This window comes from Rhipicephalus microplus, chromosome 8 (genome assembly GCF_043290135.1).
Source record: "Rhipicephalus microplus isolate Deutch F79 chromosome 8, USDA_Rmic, whole genome shotgun sequence".
Lineage (NCBI taxonomy): Eukaryota > Metazoa > Arthropoda > Arachnida > Ixodida > Ixodidae > Rhipicephalus > Rhipicephalus microplus.
Genome location: NC_134707.1, coordinates 10,402,829 through 10,421,480, shown reverse-complemented (window position 1 = coordinate 10,421,480; position 18,652 = coordinate 10,402,829). Strand labels below are relative to the sequence as shown.

Below are 18,652 nucleotides of genomic sequence, written 5' to 3'. Positions count from 1 at the left end.
CATCCCATATACGTAGAACTGGCTAACCTCCCTGTCCTTCCTCTTTCAATCCTCCTCCTGCATATACGTAGAGACTGGATCGCGCGTTCGGCATTCAGTCAAGGGCGTCTTGGCTTTGCTTGACATTGAAGGCAACGCTTCTTCATTCAATAACTAAGAATAATAAATCGAAATAACAATTAAGCATTCCCAAAACATTAAGCATTCCCAAACCATACCAAATTACCCAACATTCGCGCGATACCCCCACCACTTTGCGACGCATTTTTTACTCGAGTTCCTCCCGTGGAAAGATGTGGGCGGCATTTTTTTAGCAGTGCCGTAATAGCGTAGTTACACGCGTTTTATGGTACAACAGAGGTCCTTGCTAGTGTCGCTTCTAGATTCGAAGCAGCTCTTTGACTCACTTGTGCAATGCCGTACGTACGTGCATCCATACGAACGCGCCGCAAAGCATTCCCCTCGCCGCAGGTGTTGGAGTGGTGCCAAGTAGGTCACGCTACAGCTGTGCATTGACGTCAAGCTCCCCTCGCAGGTGCGCGCTGACGTCACTCTCTTCCTCACTCGCAGCACACTTGCCGAAAGCGCCCGCAGCTGCCGGCTCCTCCGCCCGCTCGCAACACACTTCTCTCTCGCTTCCCGCTCTCCACCGCCCGTAATGCTCGACCCCACGTCGAGCTGAAAAACTTTAACACGGAACCCAACCCGCCTTCCGCGTCTCAGCGTTTCAAACAAATGTTTACTCGAGTAAACGCTACACCAAGTTTCGCTTCAAACCGTTTTTCCAGCACCCGCGTCAACGCCCCTTTCAGCCGGGTCAACGGCGCGCGCAACGCTGCTGCTTCGCAACTACTGCAACAGATGGCACCTCAGTCAGCATGGGAATGAAGGGTAGTACACGAATTTTGTGTCTTCAACCACTTGAACACTGAAATGGCGCCTCAGCCAACGTGGGAATAAAGGGTAGTATACCGATTTGTCTACACTTCGTTCTTTCGGCTCCTTTTGACTGAAGCTGATTTGTCGCAAAACGAAATACAACAAATGTTCACTATTTCCACTTCACAAAACCTAACTTTTCAAGCTCACCAATTCTAGTCGTTTCGCGATGTTCACAATTATTCATTCTCGTATCCACAACAAACGCAAAAACGCAGTAGTAAACAAAGCCACAAGATCGTCTGAAGCCGCAAGCGCGAAGATTAGGCAAATTCGTGTACTTCCCATCATTCCCGTGGTGTTTGAACAATCGCAGCGCCACAGTTCCCTCTCATTAGTTTTGAAAAATTATATGTCATAAAAGCCGGAGAGGACAAGGAATTGTTCCTTGGTATTCGTGGCCCACCCGCACTTAGTAGCGCTGCCGCGTTACGCATAGTCGATAGCGGCGGCATTAGGTACTCGAGGCGTTTAAAATGTAAAAAAAAAATGCAGGAGCAGGTGGTTTAGAGGTTCTTTAAGAGTGTCATACTAGTGGATATCGTTTAATGTAAATAGAAGATACGATGAAAAAGAAAAGTTGATTGTCCCTGCTTAAAATATAACATTTGGCTAACCCCTGCTGTCAGAATCTCTGATAAGGTTTCTGGGGTCAATGAAGCGTCATATATTAAAAACGAACGTATGCGTGTAGGTATAAAATCAGGCGGCAAGTGCGTAATTGACAGTCTCTCTATCATTTGACTGGCTGGGCTCAATATACGCATTTTGTGAGCGCCAGTCGTAATTGGGACAGATTAGTGCTCTCCCATAGTAAAGTGCATCGTATTCTAAGTCGTTAAACTTTTTTTTTTCTCAATACACATGCTCGAGCCGTACATGCTGCATTTCGCAGTCTCAGAGTAAATCGCTTCGTATCATCTGGGCGTTGTTCTCGACGCCGCTTCGCCTGTCTTCACATTATTGCCGGTTCTTTCCGCCTCTGGCGCAACCGCTGCGAGGCAGTTGCAGCGGGCCGCCGCGCGATTTTCCCGTTCCTAGAGCGATTGCATTCGGAGCTGCTATCTGTTTTGTCGCAGAAGCTCTTATTTCACGGTGACGAGGAATCCCTCCGGCGCTGGTCTTGCCCTTTTCTGTCGATCTGTGACGGACGGGTGAAACTTGTCTTTCGGCCGGCCTTGTATTGGTAGGCTAATGTATCAATGCGTCGACAGAACTGCCATGCCAACATGCAAATACGCGAAATGTATGTACATATTCATGTTTTATTTGTGCCTCATGTTCACCGTGTAAAATGCATGTGTACCTGTCTTTCTGTGCCATATTTTTGTCTAGCTGTGTTTTTGTGAAACGCTGAATGTATATGTTCTTTCTACGCCATCTCATATTCATGTAAACGAAGTCTGTTATCATCATAGTTAATGCATGTCTAACAAAAAGTGTTCTGTTGCAATGTCTTTCACGTCGGTGACAATTAATTTTTTCTAAACACACGACATGGCGTTCAGCAGATGACACACGGTATCGACTCAGTGCGACGTAGCAGTCGTTTTCGGCGTTTCTGCTTGTGTGACTGCTCTCCCTTAGTTGAGTAGGAAGTACTCAAATTTACTAAACACTTTGTCTAAACCCACAGTATGGGTGCTTCATACCTCAAGTGAGTAGCTGCTCCGCACTTCATAAGCATTTTTTTTATTTGATGCAGCCTCCTCACGTGTGAGGCCCACTGGACGGCCTTCAACTCACCCATAGTAGAGTACCATGTACTCTAAATCGTTAACCATTTTTTACTAAACATGCGTGATTCAACTTTGTCGTTTGGGTGCGACTAGTTATGAATTGTGCGTGAACTCGTCCACGGCGTAATTTTTATCGACACGGCATCATGAAATGTGAAATCCCCGGGACTGCTTTTTGCTCTCCCATAGTACCATGCAAGTATTCTAAATCGTAAACAACTTCTTATAAACACACAGATAAAGAATTCCTCTTGTAAGACTCCCATAGTAGAGTACACAGTACTCCGAATCGCCGAACATTTGTTCAAAACACACAGCCCGATACTCCCCTACCCGGCACGCAGGCCTTGACAGCGGCCAGATCCTCCGCGATTAAAAACAGGCAAAGTGGTCTTGGCTCTTCGCGGCCTTTCCCGCCAGACGGATGACTTGTTGCTGCGAAGCAGGGTCCTAGCTCCGCAGCAGGGCTTTCCAGGCCTCTCTATATTCGATTTAGTTCCTGGGAAGTCATCGCATTCCCAGGTTATGTGGTCGAGGCTATACCTCTCGCTCACCAGTGCTTGCACTTATCGCTTTTTTTATCGTCTGTGTGAACATGATTTATCCAGAATGGGTTTATAAAATGGCTTACAGGCGCCGTCGTGATCTCTAAAGATCAGAATTTTATGCGGAGGTGGCATCTGTCTCCTATGCAGCCGATAATTTTTCGACGATCTGCGCATAATTTTGCAAATGCTCATCCGTGTTCCGCCAATCATGCGGCTCTACATAGTAACCTGAATGCACAAAGCTCGGGCTAACATGTAGTGGGCCACCTCGTTTCCAAAAACGGACGTTCTTCTGTTTACAGGGTAGCCAGCCGGTCTGAGAACTGGCCAACCCCCCTGTCCTTTCTCATTTATTCCTCCTCATCCTCTTCTGTTTAGCCTTCCACCGGCTAGAAAGTGCCCTTGCCACTTTCGGAGAGAGCCCCGACTTTTGCGAAATTCCAGATGGAAATCTCGCGACCGCTAATAATGGAATCGGCTTCCGTTCGAACCCAAGCGAGCACTATCGCAAGTTCTTCAGCAGTTTCCGTTTTAAGGCTTCTAATGGTGGCAGCCGATACGGAGACACCTCGGCCGTCGACATATGGTGGTTTTGGGACGTTAAACCCCACAAATCAATCAATCAATCGGCCGTCAACCACCCAGGCGACCGCCGCGCATGATTTTCAACTTGCCGTAGGCAACCGAACTGCTCTCCATCGAATGGAAGCGTCTTGTGCTCTTTTTTGCCTCCTCTCCTTATCGAGTATAGAATGCATGTTTCGGGGGTGGGGAGAATGATTATATTTTCTCGGCAGTACTCCGGGAGGTTTCACTTGCCTCGTGATTTCTCGTCTTTTCGCATTTCGAAGAAAGCGCTGTCCGTGGCCGTTCGGCTTGATTTAATGATGATGATGATGATGCCTCAACCTTGGCTCATACCCACTCATGCATGGGGATTGGCCAAGAATTTGTTATTCTCACCGCCATGACGCGTGATCTGTGTCGTTTTTAGCACAGTATTGCATCACCGTTTTTTTTCTATCTACGCAAATATACATTTTCTTATCATGCTGTTGTAATAATAACCGGCTTCAGTGTGGCCAAACCTCTAAACGTTTCTTCAAACTCGATAGGGAACAAAGAAAATGCAGCCAGTTATATCCCGCGAGAACATCCATAGCTAAACGTATTCGGCTGGTGAAACAATTTTATTTCTAAAAGATAACGCCCTTTTGATGGCCGATCCCCCGTAGTGGGTTGCGCCAGGAATTTTAGGACCCACCAACGAACCATCGGACAGCGAAGCTGCAATGGTGGCTTCGGGTACTAGCGAATCCACATCATAATCCTCATCATCATCATTTAAAGCATCCTAATTATTTATTATCATTTCGTTTTATTAGCTTCTTAACCACCACCTCTGGTTGCATGACTATCGTGACGCCCACGATCACTAATGCTTCCAGCACTACTACTACTACTACTAGTACTGACGTATTTAGAGGGGGAGGGTCATGCCCCACCCCCTTCCCGAAAATTTTACATTTCGCATTTGTTTTGTTATACACGCTCGAACATACATACCCCATTCACTACTACTACTACTACTACTACTACTACTACTACTACTACTACTGCGACGACGACAGACAGATTCACTTTGAAAAACAAAGGGCCTACATAATACCCAAGAAAGAAAAGAAAAAAATATGCGCATTTGATAAGCACGACAATGACAGATAGGACACACGTGGGGGCTTCCCTATGTAAGTGTAAGTGTCGCTATTGTTGCGACAGCGTCCGCTAACAAATCCCCCGCCTGACAAGTGTCGAGTCGATATGGGCAGATTAAGGACGTACTCGTACGTAGAATAGCACACCATGTTGATAGCGCCGTACTAGTTTTGAATCGCGCACTTCCACTTTTGAAGACAGTGGCTATAGGCTACAATGTGGCAACAGTAGGCAAAAGAGTGGTCCTTTTACCAACCAATAGTGGTCTTTTTACCAACCAAGTTGTGGTGCTTGAGCGGCCGCATTTAGGCAGAGGCGATATGTTTGAGAGCCGTGTTGTTTTCTTCCGCAACGTTACTAGAATATACTGCAGCTCACGCACCTGTCCTTATATAGTTTTTATGATTTTAAACGCTTCAGTTATTTCACGCGTGCCTTCGATCGATCTCACAGATGCTGAAGTTTCATATCTAGAGCATGCGTGATTACATGATTGGTGGAGGTTGATAAGATCTTCAGTGCCTTCCTTTATGCTTACATATGCCTATAGCTTTAAATGCGGAGCATTTCTTAGCGAACTTCGGCGACTTTGAGCGTATCTCTATCACCCCCTTAACTTGGCGTGAGCCAAAATTAGCATGGGAGAATAAAATGGTTTGGCGAATATGACACGCTGGTCAAGACATGAATAATGTCACAATCCCGTCGCGTACGTTGTCAAACACTTCCCGCCAGACAGTGGCACATACACGTGGGCGGGCATGTACCGTTGGTATTTATGCAGGTATGTGCCACAGGTGATTTATACTCAGCATCTACCCAGGAAGGACAAGAACACACATGGGCAATTTTAACGCGCCAGCGTTAAGAAATACCCGACATCGGCATCGTCGACCCGACGAATGCAAAGAATAAATGTCAGGATCCCATCTGGAATCGAACCCATGGTGGCAATGAAGCATTTTACCCCAGAGCTAGGACAGGTCTCGGAACTACCTTACAAATAGACGGTAATCTTCGTGAAACGTGGTTGCAGTGCTGCCTACCCAATTTTATAAACATTACGTATGCACCCCTTTGATACAGCCGTCACGTCGGGTTAGCGTCACTTGTGGTTAGTTGTCATGCGCTGAAGTTGATTTATGTAGCAGTGTCCGGCGCTGACAAGCGCTGATGCTCGCGCTGTTTGCACTTGCGCAACGATGCCAACTGGAACATGCGTATTAGCAAGACCAAAAGCTGAAGTTCGGACCGGAGTCTGGCTATGCCGGGCATCGGGGCAGCGCCTAAGGCGACCCCAAGCACAGCGGCGATTATTCAAAGGAGAAGCCACACGTGATGCCGGCCCCGACAGCTGACACAGAAAGAGAAACAGTTCGGTGACCTATCTTATCGCCGCTCTCAGCATTTCCCCCTGACCAAAGCAACGCACCCCGTGACCCTCCATATCGGCTATATGCAAATGCGCAAAAGCGTTCAGTCGCGTGAACAGTAGTTACCTCGTGACCTCGTTCCGCGAGCAGGAGCTAAACGGAGTGCGGACATCCGCACGTGATTGCAGATGTATGGATGAGAGGATTAAAGTCAAAACAACAACAAAAGAAAACAGGTGCGGCGCGACAAATCTGAATCTTGCTGAGGTATACTCGCCCAAAAAGAGGTCCTTTGGGAATCTGGATATGGAAGTACCATAGTCAGTTATTCTTTCTTTTGGCGCTTCTACGCTGGGCTACAGTCACCGAGATGTTTTATTCGCCATTGGGGAATTCATTGATCATCCTGAAAGATTATCTAGGTGAATTATTCATTCTTTAAAGGTACATTACTAATGCCTCGTATTCAAACTCGTTCTATTAGTTAATTCCATTTTATACAAGTAATACAATAAAGAAAATACTGAAAAAAGTTGTTCACCTATTGATCGTGGCGCATACCCACTATGGGGGATTGGCCAAGAATCGAGTGGCTTTAAATATTACTGTTCAGATTTGGAATGATGTAGGTATAATAGAAAGATTACCGATAGCCTAAGAAAGTGTGGTGCCTAGTGCAATGCATACAATTATTTACATAAACGAATTTATTATTAGAATAGCGCAATAATCTGATTTTTTTAAGTATATAATTTCTCCCATGCTCTACTCGGTCAACCCCCTGCATCGAGTATGAGCCATGAGATGAGAAGATGATGAATAGACTAATAATTAGTGCTTGATTGATTGATTGATTGATTGATTGATATGTGGGGTTTAACGTCCCAAAACCACTCTATGATTATGAGAGACGCCGTAGTGGAGGGCTCCGGAAATTTAGACCACCTGGGGTTCTTTAACGTGCACCCAAATCTGAGCACACGGGCCTACAACATTTCCGCCTCCATCGGAAATGCAGCCGCCGCAGCCGGGATTCGAACCCGCGCCCTGCGGGTCAGCAGCCGAGTACCTTAGCCACTAGACCGCCGCGGCGGGGCAATAATTAGTGCTTAACGTCCCAAAACCATACAGACCTGGCTTCCTTACTTCCTCTCAATGTTACTATTGTAAACAATTAAGCAGAACCAGTAAAGCATTTTCACAGCCTGTCACAGGGAATCAAAATTTAGGGCAATGATTTCCGACACCAGCTTTCCGAAAACATGGCCTCGAGCTTTCTGAAACGGTATTACTCTCCATAGGGGCGTCGGCACTGGGTAATTGAACAGGGACATACATGAAGCCATATATAAATTTAGATTGGCAGATCATGGGAGAGGCCTTTGCCTTGCAGTGGGCTTAGTTAGGCTGATGGTGATGATATAATTGTATTAAAAAATCAAAGCGGCTACCATACACTGGTATCACAAGTATATACTCATTATTTTCTTCATTAGTGTATTTCATGTATTTTTGCTCCAATATTTTCCATCATTTTTATTTTAAAATTCTGATATTTCCATTTACCTAAAAAAGTCTTTCTAGGCTTCCTTCCCTCCACCCCTTCCCCCCCTTTTTTTTTCTAAAATCCTAATGCTGCTCGATTCGTGGCCGATCCCCCATGGTGGATTGAGCCACTCGCCTTGGGTCAAATTAACCACCCACCCAACCCAAAACGATTATATGATTATGATAGACGTCGTTAGTGAACTGGTCTTGAACTCGCTTCAGTCACAAAAATTTATCCCCGAATAAAGGCCAGGAAGAGTGAAGTTAGAGCGGAGGAGGAGGGGGAGATAGTGCTGAAAGAAGTGTCACCTAACGCTCACTTGTGAAAGAAGCCCAAGATTCCATCGATACGGTTAACTTCGTTTCCGAAAAGGGATTTGACGTCAGGATTCGCAAAACATGCCTGTCTCCTGAACATATGGGCGTAGCCAAGAGGAAGAGGGGTCATGTGTTTCAATGCGCCTCAGCTGTGTCAGATTACTGAAATCACAAAAGCCGCTCGATCGGTTTCAGAGAAAAGAACAATGAAATTACACGAATCGGGAACCCATGTTCGTTTTTTTTTATTTTGATCTTTGATTTGAAGGCACGATTTTAATTTTTTATGTTACAAAAAATGAAACTTTCAATTAAGAAAAGAGCCGCCATGGCAAGATGAGCCTGCCCCAATGTGATTTGTCTGAACTTACGTCACTGCATTTTTGGTACTAAGGACAGCCGTAGCCGCAAATTATTTACTTACTCAATAATAGTGAAGTATATTGAAAAATTCCCTGCTTTATATAGATATGTGGTTGTACACGTGCAAGGACCGAAGCTAGAACTTTTTTTTTGGGGGGGGGGGGGAGGGAGGCGGGCGGTTCAACCATACGTTCGTGCGTGCGTTATTTTGTGAGTGTGCATGTACATATGCGCAAGCGAAATGGCAAAATATCGGTATACACCCGGGCCATGAAATGTGCATTTTGATTCACAGGGCAGTGAGGTACCATTTATTGCTCAGAGAAGTGAACGTACGATGCCTCATCTATTTTGTTAGGCATATCCACAGTCGTACAAATAACACTTGTTGAGATTTTACATTCGAAAACTAGAAACTGAGGGAAGTCGGAGTAGAGGGATTCGGAAATTTCGACCGCTTGGGACCCTTTGACACGCACCTAAACCTAGACACACTCGCCTCAGCCATTTCCATCGAATTGCGGCAACCGCGGCCGATATTCGATCCCGCGACCTCCGGATCAACAGTCGAGCCCCGTAACTACACCGCATACACGCGGGGTGTTTCCAAGGTTGTTCAGCTTCAGAAATTATCGACTGGCCCCATGTTTCTTTTTCGTGTTTGCAGTGGCTTTAGGCGCACCGTGTGTTTTCTACATATTTGCACAGCGCAAAAAAGCGAGCAGTTACAGCGTAACTGTGGTAGGAAGAAACATGGACAGGAAAGAGCGCTATTGTCTTTCTATATAGGCCTACTATGTTTTCTACTAGCGTGTAAATAGAATCGGTGCGTTTAACGATCGACCTCGTCATTTCGTTCTCGTAGACTGTTGTCCGGAGATCCGCGACAAAAATATGTGGTCTTATACAGAGTCGACATAGATTTTTTTGTCTCTTTTGATAAGCCCTAGAAACGTAATCAATTACCAAGCGAAATTTTCGTTATTACCATGCGTGTTTGCATAAAAAGAAACTCCTAAGATATGGCTGTCTTAAACTTGCTCGCTTGCTGTTAAAATAACAGACAAAACGAACACAAAAAGAAGGAGCCCAATCAAGAAATAGGTAGAGCCGGGTAAACAAAGAGTACTTTAGTCGGCACAGTATCAATATGCAGTCAAAAAACACACGATATGGCCGATGATTCTTCAATTGCAAAAGCCCAAAGACAAAAACAAAACAACAGCATGCAAGTCTTTTGCTGACTTTGACCTGTACGCTTTGGTGTACAATATAGCGGTACGCGTGAGCAGCGTCAAAGTGATTTGGCAACCACAGTACAACAACAACAACAACAACGACGACGACGACAACAATAACAAAAACAACAAAAGCTGATGGTGAAAGAAAGCAGCACGCCGTCACGAGGTAGACAAGCAAAAAAATTTAGTCAGTTTCACGCCTGTGGAATCGGAGTAAACAGCAGAGCTCAAACAAGCAAGCACGCAAGCCTGACAGCACAGATTTCTATTTTTCTATTATTATTCTTCTATTCTTCTATTATTATATTCTATTATTTTTCTATCTTTCTATTATTTTTCTATTCTATATTCAATTTTTGGTTATTTCGTTATCTCGATGTTTGTACGTCTTCTTTCTTTATCTATTTCTTTGTTGACCGCTTTCCTCTTCCTACCTCATAAACTTCACTTCCATTTTGCACCATAGGAGTTGTTTGGCACGTACCTACTTTCAGTGGCACATACTCGCAGAGTTTCTTGTTAAAACGGCACTGACACGAACATTTTCCTCTTTCTTGTCAAATGAAAGGCCAAGTCCTCAAGAGGTTAAACAATGTACTGCAAGGCGTGAGTGCAACTTGGAAAAGTAATTACAACATGTTTTTTGGAATCTAGTTTCGGTTACTATAGTGTACCCTGATGTCACAACACGGTATGAGCTTCTCGCCACGTGCCAAAACGTCAATTACCACGTGCTCACGCAAGATATCATGGAATTTGCACGGCCACTCCTCACCACGGCTCTGTTGGTGACGCACAAGCGGCCGTTTTGGAAGTTAAGGCGTCATCAAAACTAGCCAGACTGCCACGCGAAGTCACCAGAATTACTGAAGCACAACGCTTCTGTAGGCTGTGTCGATGTCGTTAAGTCGTTAAGATAAGTCGTTAAGATAAGTCGTTAAGATGTCGTTAAGATAAAATATCTTACCGTAATTTGCTAAGCCTCACACTCGCTTAGAGCAGTCTCTCTACACAGGAGATTTGTATGGCAATGTACCTCCGAAAAATAGTGTCATACCCTTTAACGACACTAGCCTTACCTACCCCACTACCTTACCACGACACTGCCACGCTTAAACAGCTTCGGTACTACCACGGCGCTGAACCATCAACAAATTTACTGGAAAGCACCTGACACACTTATATGCTCAGAACTAGGTCATTACCGAAGATGTTTTGCCATGGTGTATGCACCTGTCGGCATCCACCTCAGTGCTCTCAACTCGACCGTCTAAACCCTGACCAAGGAAATCGTTATTATCGAGGTTTTAAAATAGACGCTTATGTATCGTTAGCCGAAAATTCTGACAACTGTCTTCAACATGAATGCACTATAAAGAAATCCCAGTAATAACATGATAGTTAATGGGGCTTAACGTCCCAAAGCCACTCTATAATTATGGAGACGCCATAGTGGAGGTCTCCGGAAATTTCGACCGTCCGGTATTCTTTAACAGCACCTAAATCCACGCACACGGGCCTGAAGTCTCAGTAATAACGTTCGCTAAAATATACTGAATCGAATAAACAAAATGTACCGCGAATCACATGATCTCAATGTTGCATGACGTCATCAATGAAGCCATCCTGTGGCGTCATCACCACGTGACAAGATTGTGGCACGATTTGTGACATCACGACGTGACCAAAAGCGAGGACTTGTGACTTCGTGCCGCGGCATCACACCAATGACGTCATCACGCGAGAAAACCTCTTGTTCAGATGTAGACCATGGGCCCGGCCTTCGTCACAATGAAACAAAACACTAAATAGATAAATAAATAAATAAATACGACACGCGCAATAACATCGTGGCAGAAATTCCTTGAAGTCGTGGTCACACCATTCGGCACGTTATTACTGCAATTTGGCCACTACACTTACTCGCGTCGAGATACACGGTGGCGACATTGAATGCATAATCAGCGGCAGTTTGTGTCCGGCATGAGAATCCACGTACGGCACGCATGCCCAATTATCGCAGTTTGGGGCCTTGCCGTTTTGTTTTCACACTTCTCACCATGTATGCTTGGGCTTGTATTCTCGCCCATTACAATAACTGTAACCACGAAGGACGAGGTTACGGGCTCGGTTCCCTGCCACAGCATCCGCACTTCAATGTAGGCTGATAGCAAAAACAATCGTTTTCGCGAAATCAAAATGACAATGACAAACGTGCGCTAGCAGTTTTTTTTTTTTCAGTTCTATTCGTGTTCGCCGAAGCTGGCTTACCTGCACTAAAAGGTATTGTGCGGGAAAGTAGGCTTTACGTACTCTTTTCGTTTCTGAATGCGCGGATGTACCAGTACTTTGCGGGGATAGAAGAAATATCCCTCGTAGCCCTAAAGAACCCGCGAATACAAATGGCTGACGGATATTAACAGGTGTACCCAGCTACGTGAAAACCGATTGTCTTTTTTGACATTCATAAATAACGCGAAACGAGTCGAGCAGGTGGAGCAATACGATTGGAAGAAAAAAAAAAACAAGTTGTGTTTACAGTATGCACCACAATCACCACTCACGTGGACAAAATTTCACTTCACTGAATGCAACATTGGCAGTTCAAGGTAAGAAACTGTCTACAAATACCGAAAAAGAGAACATTACGTGAATGACGCTGTCCCGCAATCAAAAATATGGCGTAGCATTCGCACGAGTTGCTATGAAAGTCAGCAGAGTATGACAAGGTGAAAATAACGCTAAAACAAAAACAAAAAGCTTTCGCCACTTAGTTACCTAGAGAAGAAACAAGAAAGCCGGCGTTTCACGAGTACAAACCACTATCAGACGTTGATTCAGGCCGTGGCGATCCACGCACGATAAGATTTGACCACCTGGTGTTCTTAAACACTCACCCAAAACGAGCACGTCCGATTTTCACTTAGTTCCAATCAAAATGTGACCGCCGTGACTGCGATTCAATACATAGAGCTGAACAGCACATGCGGAATATCCTCGGGTCCTACCACTGCAGGCGTTCGACTTCTATCAAATGAGATGCTCCGTTTCGAGAAATACTCAAAATTCACCGCAAAATGCCTTCGTAGTTCTAGTTCGAAGTAATCCCTACCACGTGCTTTCACAGTGCGAAACCGTTTAAACTAGAACATCAATCCATGTGGTTGCACATCTTGAGTACATATACGCTGATCAAAACTAGTGCAGAGCCTTCAGTTTCTGTAGCATAGCATGGTTAGAATTTGTGTACTACCTATCGTCAATTATGCAATCGGAGCATAGCAAGTTATTTTTAACAATCGACTGCCGGTTGGCGTGCACCATTCTGTCACGGACGCTCCGGTTACGAACTTCGGTCATTATCACATTACAGTGTTCATTTACTAAAGTCATTGATTATGACTTAACGAAGTGACGTTAATCATATTATTGGAGGTCATCCATGCAAGTTCCTCACGTATGCCGCGGTTAAGAGACTTGGTGAGCAGTACGTTAACGTGACCGACTGAATGTAACGCTTTGTCAATACGAGAGGTAAAACGAAGAAAAAAAAGTAATCCGAAGTTCCGCCAAGCCAACAGAGTTTTGGCTAGTCCATAGCATTTATCGCACAATACCATTGCAATTTGTACAATGTTTACAACCACGCCAGAAGACGTCATTAGAAATATCTGCTAGCTATGGCTGCGTATGGTAGCGTTTGCTTTAGTGGCGATAGCCTGACAAATATAATTTATTATTTATTTGATTTGCATACACATCTACAGAAGGACACAGAAGAAGGAAGGAGAGAGCGAGCCGGCAGCTGCCACTTGGAGGGGCAGAACGCCAGCTCACTCTTTCAGGAAGAAGGAAGAGATAGAGGAAAGAGAAATACGGAGAGAAAGAGGAAAGAAGAAAGCGAATAACTGAAAATAAAGTATACAATCAGTGGCAAGTTAAGGGCGAGAGATAAGTGCGCCATAACCGTCGTATTCACTCGATTAATACTGGCACTAAACCTTACTTTTGGCTAGCAAGGTGATTAGCGGTAATTATGAAAGTAATGACGCAGCATTTCCCATATGTTTACCCTGATACCGCAGCCCCGCCGCGGTGGTCTAGTGGCTAAGGTACTCGGCTGCTGACCCGCAGGGCGTGGGTTTGAATCCCGGCTGCGGCGGCTGCCTTTCCGATGGAGGCGGAAATGTTGTAGGCCCGTGTGCTCAGATTTGGGTGCACGTTAAAGAACCCCAGGTGGTCGAAATTTCCGGAGCCCTCCACTACGGCGTCTCTCATAATCATATAGTGGTTTTGGGACGTTAAACCCCACTTATCAATCAATTACCCTGATACCACAGCTTATTTTTACTGCGTTGGTGATAACGATCGCATGTTAATCGATAAAGAAGACGTCAGCAGGCGTAGCTATCTAGCAATAATTTTCCGGACACGCCTTTCAACGTACCGGCGCAAATTGTGCAAGCTGCACACATCCGTCTCGACAGCGATGTGTACTTATAAGATAATAATTACTCGGGTTTTACGTCCGAAAACCCCGATACGATTATAAAAGACGCCGTTGTGGAGGGCCCCGTTAATTTCTACCTCGTGGGGTTTTTCAACGTGCACCTGAACCTATGCATGTACTGTACACGGGCCTCCAGAATTTTCCTGCCATCGAAAATGCGGCCGCCACGGCCGGGATTCCATCCCGCGACCTACGGGTGAGCAGTAGAGCCCAAACTATACTGGACCACCGCGGCGGGTGTGCGTGTAGTGAAGGTAACTAGAAGTCGATATGAAGGTACAGCTAGTACTCACTTATTTAAATGCGTCATCAAATGTTGTCGGGAAACGACAGCTGCGCGCGATTTCTCGACATAACCACATAATGTCGCGACAAATTTGGTCTCTAAAGATAACGTTAGCGTTGGTGCATGCGTTATATTAAAGACTACGTCGATACAATCTGATCTGAAGATAGTGGAAACGAAAATGTACGCGCTACTCCACCCTAAATTGTCCCGTTTCGATCTGTGAGCATATTGTACATGAACAGAAGCACCGTATGCGTCGTTTCAGAAACTGACGAGCATACTACTTACCTGCTTCGGAAAGAACGGCGCCTGCAGCGAAAAGCTCATGGCGGCGCAGAAGTTGCCAGAGTAGATGAGCACGATGATGAGCCACTGCTTCCTGGTGATCGGAGGCAGACTGGTGGAATCGGTCTTGCTGAACCAAGCCCTGCTGGGCGCCGAGTGTTGGACGAGGATCTCCTCCTGGATGTTGGGCGTTGCCACGGCCGTGTAGCTGCTCCAGAACGCCGCCTCCTTAGAATCCATGCTCTGACCGGCCGTGGGTGGTTCTTTCATTGATCCACAGCACTTAAAAATCCCTTGGGTGGCTATAGCGTTAGGACCTTTCTGTCGCGTCCTGCCTAAGTGTCGTCTGGATCAGCAAGTCACGTGGAAATTACTGCAGCACTTGCGGAATGTCGTCTGCTGCGAGACGACGAAGTCTTCTTCTGAAAGCCACTGCTCGTATGTCTGGAAGTCGTCTAGCAAATCGCGATGTTCACAACCGCTGAAGCTGTTCCGATGCGTCTTTGCGTGAACGATCGGCCACAGAAGACGATTCGAGTACACCGGTTATGAATGGGCGTTTAGAAAATCCAACAACCCTATCGGACACCGAGTCAACCGTGTTGTTCCCGCGATTCTAGACGCGCCAAAGGCAACTGCACTCGGTACGAAATGTAGAGCCACATTCAGACCATCTTTCAACTTGGGACTTGCTGAAGTTTCTTGGCCGAACCGGCATACACCGGTGTACACTTTAATTGCGTGCGCAAGCGCTATCTACACAAGCGGGATACGCAACGAAGTAATGAACTCGTTTGACAGGTTTTCCGAGATCACTCATTCCGCCGCCGGCGAAGTTCAGGCGAGTTCCTTGTCAAGCGTTGAACACACCAAGGCCACGTTCCGCCAAGTTGCGCCCAGCAGGTCAAAGATTCGATTCCGCAAGCGCTCCGCTGCGATATGCTTCCGAAGCAGGTCTACGCATTTCCAGTGCACGCGTTCGCCACACCGTAAGGCACCACAATGACAGCCACCGACTGGTTTGCCAACAGCTGCGGCGATATCTCGCTGCGTTCGACGGGACCGGATGCAATCTCAGCTGGGCCGTGTATCTGGGCGGGAGGTAGAAAGGGGGAGTTGAACAGCAAGCTACTCTGTTATCAGGAAGAAACAAAAGACGCCCGGCATCGGGGAATCTGTTTCTCCCGCGGCTGCCGGACGAATGTTTGATCCGTTCCTGCAGTTGCGTTACGGCGGTGAACGAAAGAAGCAAACCGCCCCCTTCGCTTCGATATACGCCTCGACCGATTCCACACTAGCTAGACGGGAAGGCCGGAGCGCAAAGTGCACCCGCGCGACAGATTAGGAAAAAAAAACAAAAAAAACAAGCTAGCCGGATGACGCGAGCACTGCAGAGCAACCGTCGCAGACAAGCAGGCATTTTGTAATCTCTGACGACGCGTAGCACATGGGAACACCGCAAGTGTCTTTATCTTACTGTTGTCATGTAGCACTCATGTCGATCAAGCAACTGATGCGCCGAGAAACTCGATAATAAAGAAACAACTGAACACTTTTTTCCCTTTATTGTTGGCTGCGAAGGAGAGGGGGGGGGGGGATCTTTTGTGGCGTTGAAAGTTTCGAGAAAAGATTTCTTCGTGTTTCGTCGACTAAAAGTCACGCGACTCTCAGCTAACTTAATGACTTGCTAGTTTTATGACTTGGAGACCTGTGGAATCACAGTACCCGACATATGATCCCGATCGGAGTTCATTATTAGAATTTTAGAATGTGGTACGCACTTTGAATTGCTTGCTTGAGTACGCACGTATAGGATTCGTGCACGTAGGACGCCTGCACTTGTCTGGGTGGGCACCCGATGACATGTTTCTATGTCAGATTCCTGAACAGGCCCACTAATAGACTCACCGATTTTGAAAGGACACTCAGAACGATAGCATGCGCAGTGGCAACGAGCGCAAGTGATCAAATTCTGAAACGAAGTGGGTGCCTCTGCCTGTCAGTGCTAACGACACTCATTCTGGTATTCATGCATGCACGTATGCGCCTAGCGCTTGTTATCCGATTGGCAACAGCTGTCTTCGCCTGACTAGTTACTGTATATGCTACATATACAGTAATTCTACGTCTGACCATGCCGGGACTCTCGATATAATCGAACTGATGACTAAAGCTCCACCCACAAAAAGCCTCCACTACTGGTGCCTTTTGAGATTTGGAACAGTTCCCGAGAGACGCCCATGGTTCAAGTCCTCCTCCACCATAATGTCACAGAAACGTGCGAACGTTACAGGTTGGTGCATTAGCGCGGATCATCCATTTGACTTGGAAAGCGTGTGTCTGCCGCTTGATCGTTGCTTTGAAGTGATTTACGGTACCTTGCGAGAGATTTAAGTTGGCATACGCAATCGCAAAATTGTGGGGCTTGGAGTAGATACCCTTTGACATTTTTCGTTTGGTTGCGTACAAATCCTGGGAGAACAGAAAAAGAAAAGAGTCAGAATAAAACTTGCGAGTTCGGCTTCATTCACTAAGCGTCCCACGTAGGGTCGCAACGTCTAAACTTAGTTCGAAGGAACCTTCCGAAATATCGGCCATATTTTGTTTTGTTCTGCACCATCCCCTCCTACCCCGTCTGCGCATGCGTCTTCGACCACCTTCCAAGTGGTCACTGAATTCTTGCGATTGTAAACGCACACTAAAATTCGGTGTATGTGCCATTTTACGCAGGCATAGGAACGAAGAAAAGCGTCTGATATTACAAGCAGATACTCACATATATCAGCTGTAATGTAAATGCAGTGCATATAAGGGAGTCGGCTTGGTCGATCTGGGCGAACCAGCGGCGAATCGCGACAAGGGCGCGCGAAGGAAGACCGTCTACAGGCGCAGAAACGCATGCGCGAGCAGCTGTGTAATGCATAAAAGAACGGCCGTTGACAACCCGTCCCGTCGCATTGCCAGTGGAGGCTATAACTATTGCAACCGTGCTGATCGGGCGTACGTGCTTGTCGTTCCAGTCTCCATATATCTCTGGCAGCTGTATCAAGCCCTGTACACGGCGTAAAGACAAGCGTCTTTACCTCGTGTGCATGACACCCTCGCAGTTTAGCTGCTGCTGTGTACATAAAGTTGTGCCTGCGCGCCGTAACCTCCATTACGCGTCGTCCCAATCAGACAGGTCAAGCCTAAGCAATGAAAAGCTCGTGAAACTGCCCCCGTGCTTCAACGAGAAAGCTTGTATCTTCGGCCACTCTTTGAGGTGGGCCCCACACACGCCTCACCGTGGCAAGGCCATTAACTTTCGTTAGCTGTAAAACTGGTTCGCTGTAAACCTGATTGGCCACATGGGCGAAATAGTTGCATTCGATTTCGTAAGACACTTGCCTTTGACCACATTGGGTCGTCTCCATGGCGCAAGCAAAAAGGGCTGGTTGGAATGCTGAGGCATGCGTATACCTAACACTAGGCAGGCAACAGCTAACAGTCGTCTTGTTCCGCTTGCGACAAGGATGTCGGCCCGTTCGACATGTCATTCCTTCACGACTATAATCTCGCGCCGAAACGCGCCCGGGCGCGAAGTGTGAAAGTAAATGGCATCCCGAATGTTAGTTTCACACCTTCAGGTCGGCACGGAAGAGTGGACGTAGCTTTCGGTCCGCAGCGCGGCCAGCGCGCTGAGCCTAGAGTCATTATCATCATCAGCCTGACTACGTCCACTGCAGGACAAAGGCCTCTCCCATGATTCGCCAGTCAACGCGGTACTGTGCTTGCTATTGCCTT

General features: G+C 46.4%; 1 protein-coding gene and 1 long non-coding RNA gene across 2 annotated transcripts in view; one reads left to right on the top strand and one right to left on the bottom strand.

Annotated features, from left to right (window-relative positions):
- The window catches only part of LOC119164110 (MFS-type transporter SLC18B1-like), a 52,545-nt gene extending 36,352 nt beyond the window's left edge, over positions 1-16,193 (bottom strand). The window contains exon 1 of the mRNA XM_075870990.1: positions 14,873-16,193. Within this exon, the coding sequence (XP_075727105.1) occupies positions 14,873-15,139 (267 nt within the window). The 5' untranslated portion in view covers positions 15,140-16,193. The remainder of the gene's footprint in view (positions 1-14,872) is intronic.
- Positions 1,935-18,652, top strand: part of LOC142768800 (uncharacterized) — a 26,943-nt gene continuing 10,225 nt past the window's right edge. Inside the window, exon 1 of the long non-coding RNA XR_012885471.1 lies at positions 1,935-2,185. This is a non-coding gene — a long non-coding RNA (uncharacterized LOC142768800). The remainder of the gene's footprint in view (positions 2,186-18,652) is intronic.